Source organism: Babesia bigemina, assembly GCF_000981445.1.
Source record: "Babesia bigemina genome assembly Bbig001, chromosome : IV".
NCBI classification, from domain to species: domain Eukaryota; phylum Apicomplexa; class Aconoidasida; order Piroplasmida; family Babesiidae; genus Babesia; species Babesia bigemina.
The window spans coordinates 187,042-201,655 of record NC_027219.1 but is presented as its reverse complement, the minus strand read 5'-3'; the positions used below and the strand labels follow the sequence as shown (position 1 = coordinate 201,655).

The following is a 14,614-nucleotide window of genomic DNA, read 5'->3' as shown; positions in this document are numbered from 1 at the left end:
CTAAATAGTATTTAGAAACTACGAAGGTGAGCAACTCCTCCGATTTAAAAGATCCAGCGCCGTAGTCGAAACCTGAAAAATAATTGTACGAATCACTTGCCGACGCTACGTAGACGGGCAATTTTTAATAAGCGTTGCGGTCATCTCGCATTATCATTAGTAAATATTGGTGTGTGAGCTGTATTAATTTTTGCGGATATGACCTCTCTGGGGATTTTTTTCTCCAGTGGCGCTGCTGTACATCGGCGGGCAGCTGAAACTTTTTACGTTAGACACTGATGGCAAATCGTGTCGAGGTAATGAATAACATCAGCGATAACGAAAATGTGGTAGTATAGTTGAATATCAAAAGAATCCGGCTTAATACACCCGCTGTCCAGGAAGCGACTAGATGCACAGTTTTCCGCGCACATCTAAGGCTAAAACCCTCTAGAACATTTGAATCCGATCATATATAACGCCCAAATGGGCTGTACATCGATGCTGCCAATGATTAAGCCTTTTAACAGAGTTATTATGATGAATGAATGCACATTAAAGCTGGCGTCTTTACTTGTTGCATACAGCCAGTAGCATAAAAACGAGTTTGAACGCTTACAAACACTGTCACGTATACACATAAAGTAGTCGCAATGCGTGTTATAGACGGAGTCTGAGAAGCGGCGTGAAATTCAAACAAAAAACGGCATGTTAGCATTGCTAAGGTGTTGGCAGTGTATCGTATGGACGTAGCTGATGTCCCAAATTTCGACGATGTTCAGGTGTAAATCACTTTCAATATGCATGACGTAGTGCAGATTAAATACGGATATCTTCTAACCTCAGCTGAAATGCAAAAAATTAAAACGCAACCTCATTCTTGCAGAGCAATATGCACAAAAGCACACCCACAAGGAATTCAAAATCCAAGCATTAATAACTCTTTTCACATTGTAGACCAGTAGTAACGATTCATCATATCATATTAAATATTTTCAGGCATTATGTAGTGCCTTCTGGCTGCTCTCGTCATGAAGCGATTTTTCGGTTTATTGAGCAAGCGCTTCACACTATCAGTATTGAATCTTTGCTACAAACCGTATAGGAATGGCCGTGTTGTATCTTACTTAGCGTCGCTTAGCGGAACACAAAACGTGAAAACAGTTCATAAGACCCATAACTGAACAATACACACCAAAAAATTACATTGTAATGTTTGCCAATTTGTTGCGATACGATAGCATATATCTTCAAAGCACTCAATACAATCAAAGATGGCGGTGGGTGATACGAGGTATATGCGTTACAACGCCTTACAAACCACCGACCCTCCGCATTTTTGGTCAAGGTGTGTTGCAAAACTACGCCAGGGCAGCGCTAAGTGCTCGTCCACCTGAGACGCTGTAGAAGAGTTCACAGCGTGATTTGTAAACTGCGGGGCTCCACACAATGTCCGTCGTGTATATCGACATTGAAGCGTATCATGTCGCAACAAAAACGGGTTCAACTCCACGACGCACCAGAATATAAACAAGTTCCTGGCTCTGTTCCTCTTCATTCGATGGCAGCGTTACTGTGGAGGAACGTTGTATACATAATGTTTACCGAAACAACGACTTACCAATGTCTCGTCAGTATTATTTTGACGGCCGCTGAGTGGGGCATGGTAGTTAGCGTCTGTTTTTTTCGAACTGCCGTTGGCGTTTACCTGCGATATCAACTCAATAGAAAGCCCAGAATCCAGAGCCGTCGTAAATGTTGAACGTCATACGCATATTGATACGTATTAACGGATCGAGAACGCCTGTAACACTTGTACTATAGAGGCTCTTCGGCGGTCTAACCCAAAGCATTTACGTTCTGTTCGTGATCTATTCCCTTTAAATCTATCAGCCGGTCAATCGCCTCCTTGAGGTTGCGGGGAATATAAGTCAATGAATTCGATGCCTTTCTTAAATATTCAGGCAGAGTATTAGATTCGACATGCACATGAATTTCGGGTATATTTCCAGACTGAACTCCTAAAGAGGTATGTTGTAATGGCAGAGGAGCAGAACACAACTGCCGTTGACAGCTGTCACCGTTACCTTGCGGCGAATAACCTGATTGGTCATCCGAATTCGAGCCATCTGGCTGGCGATAGGCAAGGGTGGAATGAAGTGAAGGTTGAAATTGTATCATAACATCGTCGAAGCGCTTCTTTTCCTTCCAAACTTTTAGAATCTCAGCATCATTCCGCGAAAAATTGAACGTCTCCTTCAAACTACGAGAGTACTTTTTTAGAATGGCCTTGAAATCTGCGTCATAGTATTGATTCAGTGTTGGTTTTGCACGGTCCTTTGAGATCTCATCTATCAATTTTATTAACCTGTCCTCTTCACCATCGTTCCCAACCGTAGTATCACGCCTTGGCAAATTCCTTTGCTGATATCGTCCCACACAACCTCCCATTTTGTACCACACATTCAGACGCTGTAACTCGAACTAATTAGCAGTGTATGTCAATGTCAAAATAAAGATACACGACAAGAGTGCCCTCCACGTGTACTTTTGAAACGTGTTCCTGAAGCTAGCCGCCCTCAAAACACGCCGTATTCACCTCTAACAACAGATGTATCGTCTAGTTACTGCGCCAGCATGATAAGTATTAAAATAGACTCACCTGTATTTGAAGCGAGAGGAATGCCAATGCTTCACGTAAGATTGTATTGTGTGCACGCTCGTTGCAACTTTCTCGGGGTAACGAATGAGTGGGTGGCCATGTTTGCGTGGCGCCCCTCAAAGGCTCTGCTAGGGGGTGCAGTTTGGGGTTACGACCTCGAGGCTTATCACGATGTTGACGATAAATGCCACCACACTGAAGATTAACTCATACATAGGCAAAGAATGACCTAGATTCGCCTATATAGGGTGAAATCCACACGGTATAGCCACCCACTCCCAGCGGTCGACCAACGTGCTCAGGCACCGCCGCAGTAGTTGCTCACCCAAATTGGGGGCTTCAGTGAAGTCCCATTCTAGGTACCACGTATTGCTCTTTGTCGTGTGTTAAGGGCATTGTTAAGGTTTTAAAATGCGAACGGAGATGCAAACCTCTAAGTTGCATCTTCCTAATGCCTGCGGTTGACAATGCCCAACTAAGGTGTGGTGACATGTAATTCCACAGTACGGTCTTCACCGGGTCCATGGCCATTCACGCTAGTTACAAAAAGCTACGACAACACAAGAATATGTCGTTAGACTGGCAATTATAATCGCAACACTCTACCCAAAGCAATTCTCTCACTGAAGACACAAACCAGCAGATCGACCAACGTGAACTATGACAATTAAACTCTGTGATTGACAAATGGGTTACCAAATCTGAGATACTCATTCGTTGGGGTAGTAATTCTCGATTTGGATGGTGGAGAGGACGATGCGCTTAACGGTGGTGCAGCGGCACTCTGCCCTAGAAGGAAGTACCTATCTGCAACTCAAGGCATATAACCAACATGACATAATATAGGTACAGGCTACAGATGAATAGCATCACTAGTCTGGAAATGAAAACAACTAAAGAAGTAAATCTGGTGGAGCTGGAGACGTGCAAGATGCGGATGTACTGGGAGCTGGTAAAGGAGACCAGAGGAAGTGTTTGCAACCATCAAATAAGGTTTTATGTGATACCCTATGTGATATGGTATGTGACTCCCGTATATTATTACTACATTGTGGATGAGCGTTGTTGCCGAACATGGTAGATGCCAACACATGGTACCAGTAACGATCGGCAACGGACCGACGTGGATCTTGCAACTGGTAACTACAGCGTGAGGCGGTAGCCCCGCAAAATCGAAAACAGGCTGTAGGCGCTTAGCAACACAGCACACTATAAAATTACAGAACACAAATTAACTCAGTTTAACCGATTAGCAGTTTACAACAATAGGCGTAGGGGATTTACACTTATATCAACACATAATTAATAAGCGGTGTGAGAATAGGCCCTACGACAAGACGAATAAACATGACATGTAGCCCATCAAAGTGGAATAGCCGCTCCTAAATCAGATACTGTGGGCGTACCGGGATAATACATGTTATCCGACCCGAGCGCAGTGTATGTGCTAGACGGTCAGCGGAATCCTATCTTCATGGAAGCGTCTATGGGCTTCATGTTAACGTCAAAATCAACTCCCGATAAAGAATAGTTGCCATGTTTACCAGCTCCCAAATCTGGATTATTCGATCCATAGAAAGCCCAGAATCCTGTGAAGTCGCATAGCGTTATCAGTGTTCGTAAATATAGACCTCTCAACGCCTTGGCGACATCAAACCCACCCATGCCAGCACGGCATTCCGGCTCTACATAACCCAGGGCTTTCAATATCTTCCGCAAACTAAGCTCCTGCTCCGTTGACGGTGCCCAATTTAAGGTGTCGGCTATACTCGCATAGTGCAGAGAACGTACACCTGCGTACAACATGGGCGCAATACCCACGAAGACAGCTGCGCAATCTTCCGGCTTTTGGGTACATGATTTACTCCACGTAGCCTCTGAACTGTAAGCAGACTCGTATTCGCCTGGGCTTTTAATATCATCCAAGAATATCTCGGTACCATGAACAACTTTGCCAAGGTTCTCCACAATGGCTCCAGCAGTGATACCCTTGCCCTTTACGACGTTCTCATCGGATTCGTCAACAACCCGAAAGTACTTAGCTAACCCTCCAGGTGATTTATTAATAAGGTCGTTGTACCGCTTAACCAGCCCTCCTACGAACCACTGGTTCCTAAGCTCCGGTTGATCCAGGAACTTTTTAGTAACATGTTTAACTTCTTCGAGGGCCGGCGTCTCCATCTTGTCAACTGTTTTGTCTGCCAGGAAACTGAAGAGTGCGGCACCCAATGCTGCTACGTTTATTTTAGCATCATCTCCCTTCAAGGCCATCAACCAGTCAATGGCCTCCTTGAGGTTCTGAGGGGCCTCGGTCAACGAATTGTATACCATTTTGAAGGGTTAGCTAAATTACACAATTATTGTAATAAAACCGTGTGAATTTAGTGTCTATCCACTAATTGCGTCGCGAAGATCCCGCGTATGTAATAGGAACACTGAATGCAGGTAATGTCTTAATAGCGGGGAAGGGCAAGACAAGTGTTGTTGCCTTCTAATACATATGCGCTTTAGCACGGTATGCGAATTCTTCTTAATGCGAACGAGGCAGACCTAGGCAAAGCAATGGCGACCGAAGTGCTGTATCGCAGCCAGTTCTAGACAATAAGCGTGGCATGCACTATTTAAAGCGAGAGTGATAGACGTGCACAAGTTTTAGCCAAAAAGGGCGTATACAGTAGCTCTGTGTGTTAAATCAATGTGTAACAATGTGTAGATATTTCAACAATGTTGCAATTGGTTGCGAGTGGTGTGTTGCGGCGCGTATGGAGTCGCGCGTTACCCGCTATTGATCGACCTCGCAATCATTCGGTGACGGAGTCAGACGATTCTTCTACTGTCTAACGTGCGTATCGTAATTGTTTTGTGCTTTAGGTGATTGCGGCAACTGCGATTCCCAAGGTTTCTTGGCATGTAACAACTTCAGACGATGGCACCGTTGGTCGCCTTCCCTATAAATCAGGCATCATATCAGCGGTGATCGTCGGTTGCTGCAGAGTCTAGTGCACAATTATTTTTGGTACTGCTGTGTGTATGTGCGTCCTTCATATGTGTATTCTTGGGGGAATAGATTGTTGGTTTGTAAACTAATCGTACGGCTCTACTAGTAGGTGTTGGTTGTCGAACATTGTAGCTCCTATGCGACGTTCTATAAAGCCTGAGGGAATCTTGAAATTTGACGCAATCTTCCGCGGCGGGATTCCTGAACCGCAGATGTACACATTCCCATATATCGTTTGCCCATACCAATGTGAGCTCATTTGAATTCCAATTGAATGTCATGCTTCCAGCTCAGGCTGCCACTTTTCCGCCGCACCCATATACCACGCTAATGGTCTAACAACGGTCTGTGTGAACCACGGTGCGGGATTAAGATGCAGTAGATTCATATCGATTCCTCAAGAGACACGACATATCACATCACATGGGTACTCAAACAATCATTCGCATTCCGTACATTCATCTGGCGGACGCGTCACCGAATCTTACAAGGCGTTGTCGTGCTGCCGACTTTAGCGATCGCCAGACCAGAGCATAAACAAATCAACTAACGCATTCGTGTATTACATTACTTTCGAGTTGCTGCTTAGGTGATATGCGCGTATTATTACTGGATGGAAGCGTGTACAGCAAGGGTGAAGTGCACAAGGAGGGTAGGAAGCACTGCGTGAACGTCGTCCCCGTCTTTTCTTCAGCCAGGCTGTCGCATAGTTCATGCCCACGCTGCCACCTTCACGTGGCGATTCCCGCGGGTACAACGAGCTATTGACAAGCCTCCTTCACTCTAAGAATTATGGTCTTCTTCAGGCGGAAGATCCTCTGTACCATCCTCACTGCCTGCACTAAACGTGTCGTTTGAACTCTGTTCCACGTCTTCACGCGCATTGTCGTTTTTGTCACGTTCTGAATGGTGCTTTTTGGGGGGAGGTCCAAAATGAATCAGCCGGTCTGCATTCTCCTCAATATGCTTGAGACATTTGGTTATGTATTTGGCATAGTCGGCAGTGTGAGTGATAACGTCTTCCATATTTCTACAACCGCAACTCTCAGAAGTGCTGCTAGAGTTGCGGTCATACTCACTACCAAGACGGAAAATCTTTTTGATAGACTTCCGGACTTTACGCAAAGTTTTACGACATTTATCTTTATATCCTGCTTCTGAATCATCTTTGCCGGCGCCGCTACCCGCTGCCCGTGAATCATCTTTTCCGCCACCTCTACCAGCTTCTTCTGACGCGAGTATGTCGCCTGTAACAGCTTCTTGTGACGGGAATGCGCGGCCTTCATTCGCTCCTTGTAACGGGAATTGGCGGACCTCATGCGCTCCTTGTGGCCAGAATTGGCGGACTTCATGCGCTCCTTGTGACGGGAATTGGCGGACCTCATGCGCTCCTTGTGACGGGAATTGGCGGACTTCATACGCTCATTGTAACGGGAATGCGCGGCCTTGATACGCTGCTTGTGAACCCTTTTCGTCCTCGTTAATGCTCCTATGTTCTATTGTATCACTATCTCGTGTGCTAGCTTCGGATGTCCCATAGATACCTTCATTTCGTTCCTCACCCTTACCGAAAGAAACAGTCGTTGCCAGGTGGGTTGGCTTGTCCACTGAAGAATCCGCCATCTCGCAATCAACCGATTCAAACGTAATAATGCGAAATAATTGGCCACGGATGTATAGCTAAATGGTTTTTGTTCAAACGAAAGACAGACTGTCGTCGACGTGTGCTCTCGAAACGTGTTCCTGAAGCTAGCCGCCCTCAAAACACGCCGTATTCACCTCTAACAACAGATGTATCGTCTAGTTACTGCGCCAGCATGATAAGTATTAAAATAGACTCACCTGTATTTGAAGCGAGAGGAATGCCAATGCTTCACGTAAGATTGTATTGTGTGCACGCTCGTTGCAACTTTCTCGGGGTAACGAATGAGTGGGTGGCCATGTTTGCGTGGCGCCCCTCAAAGGCTCTGCTAGGGGGTGCAGTTTGGGGTTACGACCTCGAGGCTTATCACGATGTTGACGATAAATGCCACCACACTGAAGATTAACTCATACATAGGCAAAGAATGACCTAGATTCGCCTATATAGGGTGAAATCCACACGGTATAGCCACCCACTCCCAGCGGTCGACCAACGTGCTCAGGCACCGCCGCAGTAGTTGCTCACCCAAATTGGGGGCTTCAGTGAAGTCCCATTCTAGGTACCACGTATTGCTCTTTGTCGTGTGTTAAGGGCATTGTTAAGGTTTTAAAATGCGAACGGAGATGCAAACCTCTAAGTTGCATCTTCCTAATGCCTGCGGTTGACAATGCCCAACTAAGGTGTGGTGACATGTAATTCCACAGTACGGTCTTCACCGGGTCCATGGCCATTCACGCTAGTTACAAAAAGCTACGACAACACAAGAATATGTCGTTAGACTGGCAATTATAATCGCAACACTCTACCCAAAGCAATTCTCTCACTGAAGACACAAACCAGCAGATCGACCAACGTGAACTATGACAATTAAACTCTGTGATTGACAAATGGGTTACCAAATCTGAGATACTCATTCGTTGGAGTAGTAATTCTCGATTTGGATGGTGGAGAGGACGATGCCTTTGACGGTGACGCAGCGGCATTCAAGTGGCGGCGACTGGCGCAGCTTTTCCCCGGGTCCGACACGGTTGCCATTTAACTTCAGTGTGACAAAATGATTAGTGCGAGATGGTACCAACGACTTGCTTATTTCGCTAAGGTCCTTCAATTCACCGTTCACGGAGACCTGGTCGAAGCAGTTGGGTGGGTCCAGGACGTACGGTGCTGGGCAGTAGAAAGCCGCTTCTTTAGCGGTCTGAATGTCGATCTTGCAACCCATTTCTTGTCCGTCCGCATCGTATATTTTGGGTGTCTCCGGCTTGAAGAGTTCATCTGATTCGTAGGTGACACCGCAGCCTTGCATGTAGGGGTCAGTGATCACTAAAGCAACTGGATGGCGTAGATGACTCATATCACACTTACAGCATGATGTGATATTCCGATGATCTCGAAAACTGACCCAAGCCGTACGTCACATCAAACCATATAAAACTCGAAAGTGAAAAATTAAAAAATCGTGTCCATTTCGCTTCGTTATTTCACATATTTTGACCATTGTGGACTATTATGTTGGTACTCAAGGTAATTGACGAAATTCTAACGTTAAGCACGTAGGGGGCGCGACGTAGCAGCAAAGTGGAGGTTGCGATGAATTACAGGCTTTGTTGAAGTGTTGTGAGTCACGAGTTAAAGGCAAGCAATGGTATAGAGTGACAGTACATACGTTCTGTAGACAACTGAGCTAAAATGCAGAGAGGCGCTGTTTGAACGCGTTCCGTGCGCATGGGTCCATCATTACTCATGTGGCTCCTCCACAATTTTTCCATCCTCCGGCGACGTTTGCGACCTCCGTTCGACTATTTTGTATAGATGCAAATCGCGTTTTAGTACAACATCAATTCTTGGAAACTGTGGATGATTAAGATTTGCGTTGCAGTTGGGATGAAACACGGGTAAACGAACTCACCTCCAGGATTCTAGTCTTTTCTATGCTCTCGCGCAAAGTAAAATGCGTATCACACATGAAGTATCTTGATTTGTTGTTTATTTCTCCAATGTCACGTATAAGGATCACTACGTTGTGGATGTCCAAATACTCGCGCAGCAAGTTAGCAGTGTTGCGCTTGCCAGCGACACGCATAAGCACTCGTTCAAGCGCTTTTGCTATCGTACACTTCTCACTCACTCTGTAACATCTAAATTGTCAGAACTAACTCTACCTGCGCTCGAAAAGCAGTATGTCTGGTTTCGCGAAGTACCATTCAACCGTCCAGTACATGTTACCCTTGCGTAAGCAAGTATAGTTACGTAAATGGCGCGATAGGTGTGAAGGGCACAACTGCAATATGATCCCCCGATCGTCGCAGCATTTTCGGAGTGCTGCAGTCTTGATTCTAAAAATATATAGTTTTCTGTAGGAGTGACACACCTTTTTGAAGCCTTAACGTGAGCATCTATCTGCCTCTGCACAAACGCACGTGAAGTGGATTCGATAACGCGTGAAATCCTATCAAGCAGAGAGACGTCATTCGATAATGTCTGGTCTGTCATTTCCTGGATGGGCACGTATGAAGGCTGCGGGCGCCCGGAACACTCGTAGCGTTCCTTATGCGCAGCGACGCACTTTAAACAACATGTTTGTTTGAGGCAAGCGGGACATCGATACTTCGCCGCCTCGCCGCAGATGCAGCAAGAGGCGTCGTGCCCCGTTGTCATGACAAAAACTCTTTACCCGGTTTAACGTCGCACAGCCATCCTATAATCTTCCTAAGGGTGTGTTATGGCATATAGAATCATTGTATGATTAGAAGACAAAGCATAACGTTCGCGGATTGCTAATAGACGAAGGCCAACCTGTGGCCCAACACGCGCCAGCCGATGGAATCCAGCAGGAATGATCTCGCCGGCAGGAGTTTTCTCCGCCTTTCGCGATGCCTCATTAATGGCGTACCGTGTCGCAGAAACCATCGAAGATGGCTATGCGAGCTCCAAATTATGAATCCCTAACTCATTGGGAATATCGCCTTCGCTCTGCCCGTTCCTTTGCGCAAGGAGGGGAGGTGCACTCTGCACACTACTTTGACGCTGTATACGAGTACAAGTGAGTGGAACTATTCGTATAACATACACGTGAAGGCACGTTACGCTCACGCAAGAGGTGAGCTGGTGACCAAGGACGTTTAGTCGTGGCAGCAGTACAAGATCTACCGAGCGGCACTCATCGGCAACGACAACGCTTTCGTGGACGAAAAGTTCATCACAGATATCCTGGGTATTCGTCAGACGCCCGGGTGGTCACATTATTACATTTATCCGTGAGTCGACATGTAATCTGTTCATGCCGCCTCGTAGGCCTAACCCACAGGTCTTATGTCTAAGGAGGCATAAGAAAAACGCCACATCTGCACCCCTCTCCGCCAGCAGATAGTGGATTGGTACATCGTATCGTGCGAGGATAGGCTTCGAGAGCGGTATAGATGCCAACTGGTCGTCGTTGCGGAAGTTGAGCTTCTGTTAATGGCACTGTTGCTAGTGCAAAACAGACACCAAGCAAGTTATAATTTCAACAACTTCGTAAAAACTATTCTAATGAGGCAATTACTTTACACGCAACAGTTATACGTTGGCGAACAGCGACCCGTGCCACCCGGGGGAGGCAAATACACTGCTAAGCAACAACGAATTGGCTGGCAAACCACGCACGTTCATCTTCCATTATGCGTTGAGATAATACCTTTGCAATTGCGCTGCTGCAAAGTCGGAGTTCCACGTTAGGCGCCATGGCTTCGGCAATGGGCATGTTAGACACCGATTCCAAAATCTCGTTAGCAAGCAGGCTCCGCAAGATGGAATCGAAGTACTCCTCGGAGAAGTTCTGAGGGTTATTAACCAGCAGATCTTGTCGCACGAACGGTGAGCGCACCACACAGGCAACCTTGGCAACAAAGAGTTCATCAGGCTGAAGCCGATCTACAAGACTCATTGCAAACGAAAGAATCTCATCAATAAGCCCATCTGTCGGCAGATTTAGGCCAACCAAACGCTTTCGGTGTTTCGGAGTTTCTTCGAAAGACACGCCAAGCTCGCGTATCTGCTGCAAACCGCCTATACCCGCGCCGCGCCGACGCGGTATGTGGAAAAAGTCCATAATTTGACTTCTTAGCATGGCTCGAGAATTTGAAGGGGTTGACTCCTCCTCAACTTCCGACGAAGCAGACGTGGAAAATTCTACGTCCTCCAAAATGACTGCTTTAGATTCCACCAGCTCCTGGAGCGTCTTGTATACAAATCGCGCCATGCCCGAAGTGTTGCGGTAAAGGTGGTCTACAAGCTCATCTGGAACCGAAGCAGCTCCTTCAAGTTGTAATGTATGCGCCACGAAATCAGTAAGTTGCGATCTTGACAGTTTTGAAAGCTTTATTCGAGCGTCGCACTTTTCGGCATGCTGTACTATTTCGTCGTGCCAACGTAAAAAGACGTGTTGAGGGCATGAAACTACTATGAAGAGAAACGGCTTGGAATTTGTAGCGCCTGCCATGCGTGCCTCCCGTCGCTCTGTGGCCAAACGCGTCAATGAGCACACAGTCTCCCATGAATCGTCCTCCATTGTTGCGTATACCGAACTGCCAAGACGAATGTTCAATATTACGCACAAGCCTTCACTCATGGTAAATCCATCTACCATGGAAGTGACGAATGGAGCGGTGGATTCCTGCACAATGCGCTGATCAAGCAGCGTCGTATCGCAGGTGCTGGTGTTCTGCGCAGAGCGATTCACATCGTTACCGCGCGGGCCTGTTTTAGATTCCACGTTCGTATCAACATTTTCGCTTAACAAGCCCTGCATCAGGCCAGGAATTCTGGAGTTGGGTTGGGAGCGCGGAGTGAGACGATGCCCGACCACGTTACGCAGAGGCTCCACTTCCAATCCCAGCACCAGTGGCTTCAGCGACCCAAGACGCCAATGCAATGATGGGTCCAGGAGCTCTTTGACAACATCTGACACAGCCTTTTTAGATACGCAGTTTTCCGACTGCATGTGCTGATACTTGGAGTGGTATACTCCCATCATCGCCTTACGAGACGAGCTTGCGGCCCACGTCGAGACCAACCCGCTACACAGATTGCGCCACGCGAGATGTGAGTCCGACGCAATGGATATGGCTGATGAGTCATCCTTCATGGTGCTGACGGAGAAGCAGTTGGAGTAGCCCTGGCGCTTAACTAACCGCGTGATGGCTGATTGCAGATCTATGGTTCCGCATCCGCTGTGCCCGTTAATGAGCATAACACCGCCGTGCTCGAGTAATCCGCTTCCCGACAAGCGTTTCTTCACGGTATTGTATGCCTCCCATCGCTTCCACGTCTCCAGTGGCGTGCACTCCTCCAAAGATTGCAGGTCGAGCTGCCGAACCTTGCCCGTTGGACTAAACACCTTGACCCACACCTCCTTACCCTTAAGCTTGACAGATTCAAGCTCATTGAATTCCAATATACTACCAGCTTCGTTGGCAGTGGCCTCGTCGACCAAAATTTTGTGGTCAGTGGATGTTACCGCCTTCGACATAAGCCGAGCCGCCAGGTTCACGTAATCACCCAGGCAAGTGTACTCACGTCTGATGTCGTTACCCAGAGTCCCACACCAGACTGACCCGGTGGTTATGCCTACACCTGGAGTCAATCCTAATTTCAAGCAGTCGTTTACGATTTTGAGGCCCACAAACACCGAACGAACTGGGTCGTCGGTGTGGTAAACCGGCGGAAATCCGACGAATATTAGCAGGACAACACCTTTGTCATCGACTAGAAACTTATTTATGCTCCCTTCAAGAGCATATGTAGCTCGCTGGCAGATGGTCATCAGTTGTTGCGCAGTCTCTCTGCCCGATGGAGAAGCGACGTCCAGACCAGACACACAGACGAAAACAGTCGACAGGCGCCGCATCTCGTTGTTGAAAACGCCATATCCCGAGATAAGTCTCAGGAAGATGTAGCTCGGCATATAGTGCCGGAACTCGGTGACCGAATCCGGTGGGAACTCGAATGACTCATGCACCGTGGCGTCGGGTTCGACCTCGAGCTCGGTGTTAAACGAGGTAAACAGGAAATAGTCAGGGTGACCATCGATAGGCTGGACTTTTACGTGTGACTGCATCACCTCGTATACCGATCGAGACATGACCGTTTGGCCTCTAGATGCCAGTGGCTCAGCCACCGCAATCTCTTCCAGCGGCTTTCCAGCAATAACGAATTCCCAACGCTCCAGCAGACCACCTACGTGCAGGATGGCAACCTCACCCAAGCCTACACCGATATGCATTGCCAAGGTCTTCCCATCTATGTTTGTTGGATATTCGTGCAGCGTGGCATGCAGCTCCTCACAACACCTGAGCGCCAAGGCGCACTGCCTCCAAACATCTCCACTAGGCGGTTTCGAACTGTATATGGGTGATATATAATTTTCTTCGGATTCTTCCGCATTGTTTTCCAAATCAACTGCGCAATCGGATGTCTCATAGTTCTCGTTAATGAACCACGCGACTAGCACAGCGTCCCCTGCGAATTTCATAATATCACCGCCCCAACGGTTTATAATGCAAATCAGGGGGTCGAAAAAGCAGTTCAGAGAACGCCCAAGCGTGGCCGCGGCCTCAGGGTCGCCTGACTTCTCAATAGCCTCCGCCAGAGCTGTGAATCCGCTAACGTCACAGAAGACTGTAACAGCGTAGCAGTTTGCTATATGGCGCGGCGAAGGATTAGTAGAGCCCAGGCGTCCATGGATGAACCGTCGAATGAGTTTCGGAACATAGCTGCCGTAGACGGAAGGGTCCGTGGGCGTCGATGCATTCGCCAGCAGCTCATCGCATCGTTCCGTAATCTCCTGCTGGTAGAAGTGTAACTGCTCGTTTAAACGACGTTCGCACCGAATACTCAGCCATTGCCATTCCTCACGGACGTCGTCCGCTTCACGCATAGCATCGTCAATATCCAAGAAGTCAGAATCGGCTAACTGATCATCCCCCGATTTTCCACGACCTACGCAACACAATCCCGAAGCTGTAAACATGGTGATCTGAATGGCGCAGTAGAATGGGTGACATCAGAAGAAAAACACCGAAAGTTCAGTGCCGAGGCTCAGCCACCTCAGCCTAACCCGTTGGTTGAGTAAAACTCTACTGGGAGCGAATATATGACAGCATGGCCCACACACATCCAGAGCTGAGAGCAATACTCCGCTGCATTAGCGACGGAACGGACAACGAACGTCATCGCCGACCATGCGTGCGTCCGACGCGCGAATATGAAACAAACAGACAACGATGAATGTGTTGACTATCAACTTCACGTTATAACGGTGTCGCTAGAAAGTAACATTGCGATGTGTACTCATGAG

The 14,614-nt window shown here is 47.5% G+C and overlaps 6 protein-coding genes across 6 annotated transcripts; all 6 read right to left on the bottom strand.

Annotated features, from left to right (window-relative positions):
• Positions 1-1,549: 1,549 nt before the first annotated feature.
• On the bottom strand, positions 1,550-2,430 carry BBBOND_0400800 (hypothetical protein; the record flags this gene model as incomplete). The annotated part of the gene is made up of 3 exons (XM_012914320.1): positions 1,550-1,687; positions 1,837-2,000; positions 2,082-2,430. 3 exons carry the CDS (start codon positions 2,428-2,430, stop codon positions 1,550-1,552), a joined length of 651 nt encoding a protein of 216 aa, XP_012769774.1.
• Positions 2,431-4,096: 1,666 nt separating this feature from the next.
• BBBOND_0400790 (hypothetical protein) lies at positions 4,097-4,972 on the bottom strand (the record flags this gene model as incomplete). The annotated part of the gene is made up of 1 exon (XM_012914319.1): positions 4,097-4,972. The coding sequence occupies one exon, from the start codon at positions 4,970-4,972 to the stop codon at positions 4,097-4,099; it is 876 nt and encodes a 291-aa protein (XP_012769773.1).
• Positions 4,973-6,422: 1,450 nt separating this feature from the next.
• Positions 6,423-7,057, bottom strand: BBBOND_0400780 (hypothetical protein; the record flags this gene model as incomplete). Its single annotated transcript, XM_012914318.1, has 2 exons — positions 6,423-6,886; positions 6,907-7,057. 2 exons carry the CDS (start codon positions 7,055-7,057, stop codon positions 6,423-6,425), a joined length of 615 nt encoding a protein of 204 aa, XP_012769772.1.
• Positions 7,058-8,191: 1,134 nt separating this feature from the next.
• Positions 8,192-8,584, bottom strand: BBBOND_0400770 (hypothetical protein; the record flags this gene model as incomplete). Its single annotated transcript, XM_012914317.1, has 1 exon — positions 8,192-8,584. One exon carries the CDS (start codon positions 8,582-8,584, stop codon positions 8,192-8,194), a length of 393 nt encoding a protein of 130 aa, XP_012769771.1.
• Positions 8,585-9,015: 431 nt separating this feature from the next.
• Positions 9,016-9,936, bottom strand: BBBOND_0400760 (hypothetical protein, conserved; the record flags this gene model as incomplete). The annotated part of the gene is made up of 4 exons (XM_012914316.1): positions 9,016-9,129; positions 9,188-9,407; positions 9,441-9,614; positions 9,650-9,936. 4 exons carry the CDS (start codon positions 9,934-9,936, stop codon positions 9,016-9,018), a joined length of 795 nt encoding a protein of 264 aa, XP_012769770.1.
• Positions 9,937-10,888: 952 nt separating this feature from the next.
• BBBOND_0400750 (hypothetical protein, conserved) lies at positions 10,889-14,287 on the bottom strand (the record flags this gene model as incomplete). The annotated part of the gene is made up of 1 exon (XM_012914315.1): positions 10,889-14,287. The coding sequence occupies one exon, from the start codon at positions 14,285-14,287 to the stop codon at positions 10,889-10,891; it is 3,399 nt and encodes a 1,132-aa protein (XP_012769769.1).
• Positions 14,288-14,614: the final 327 nt, after the last annotated feature.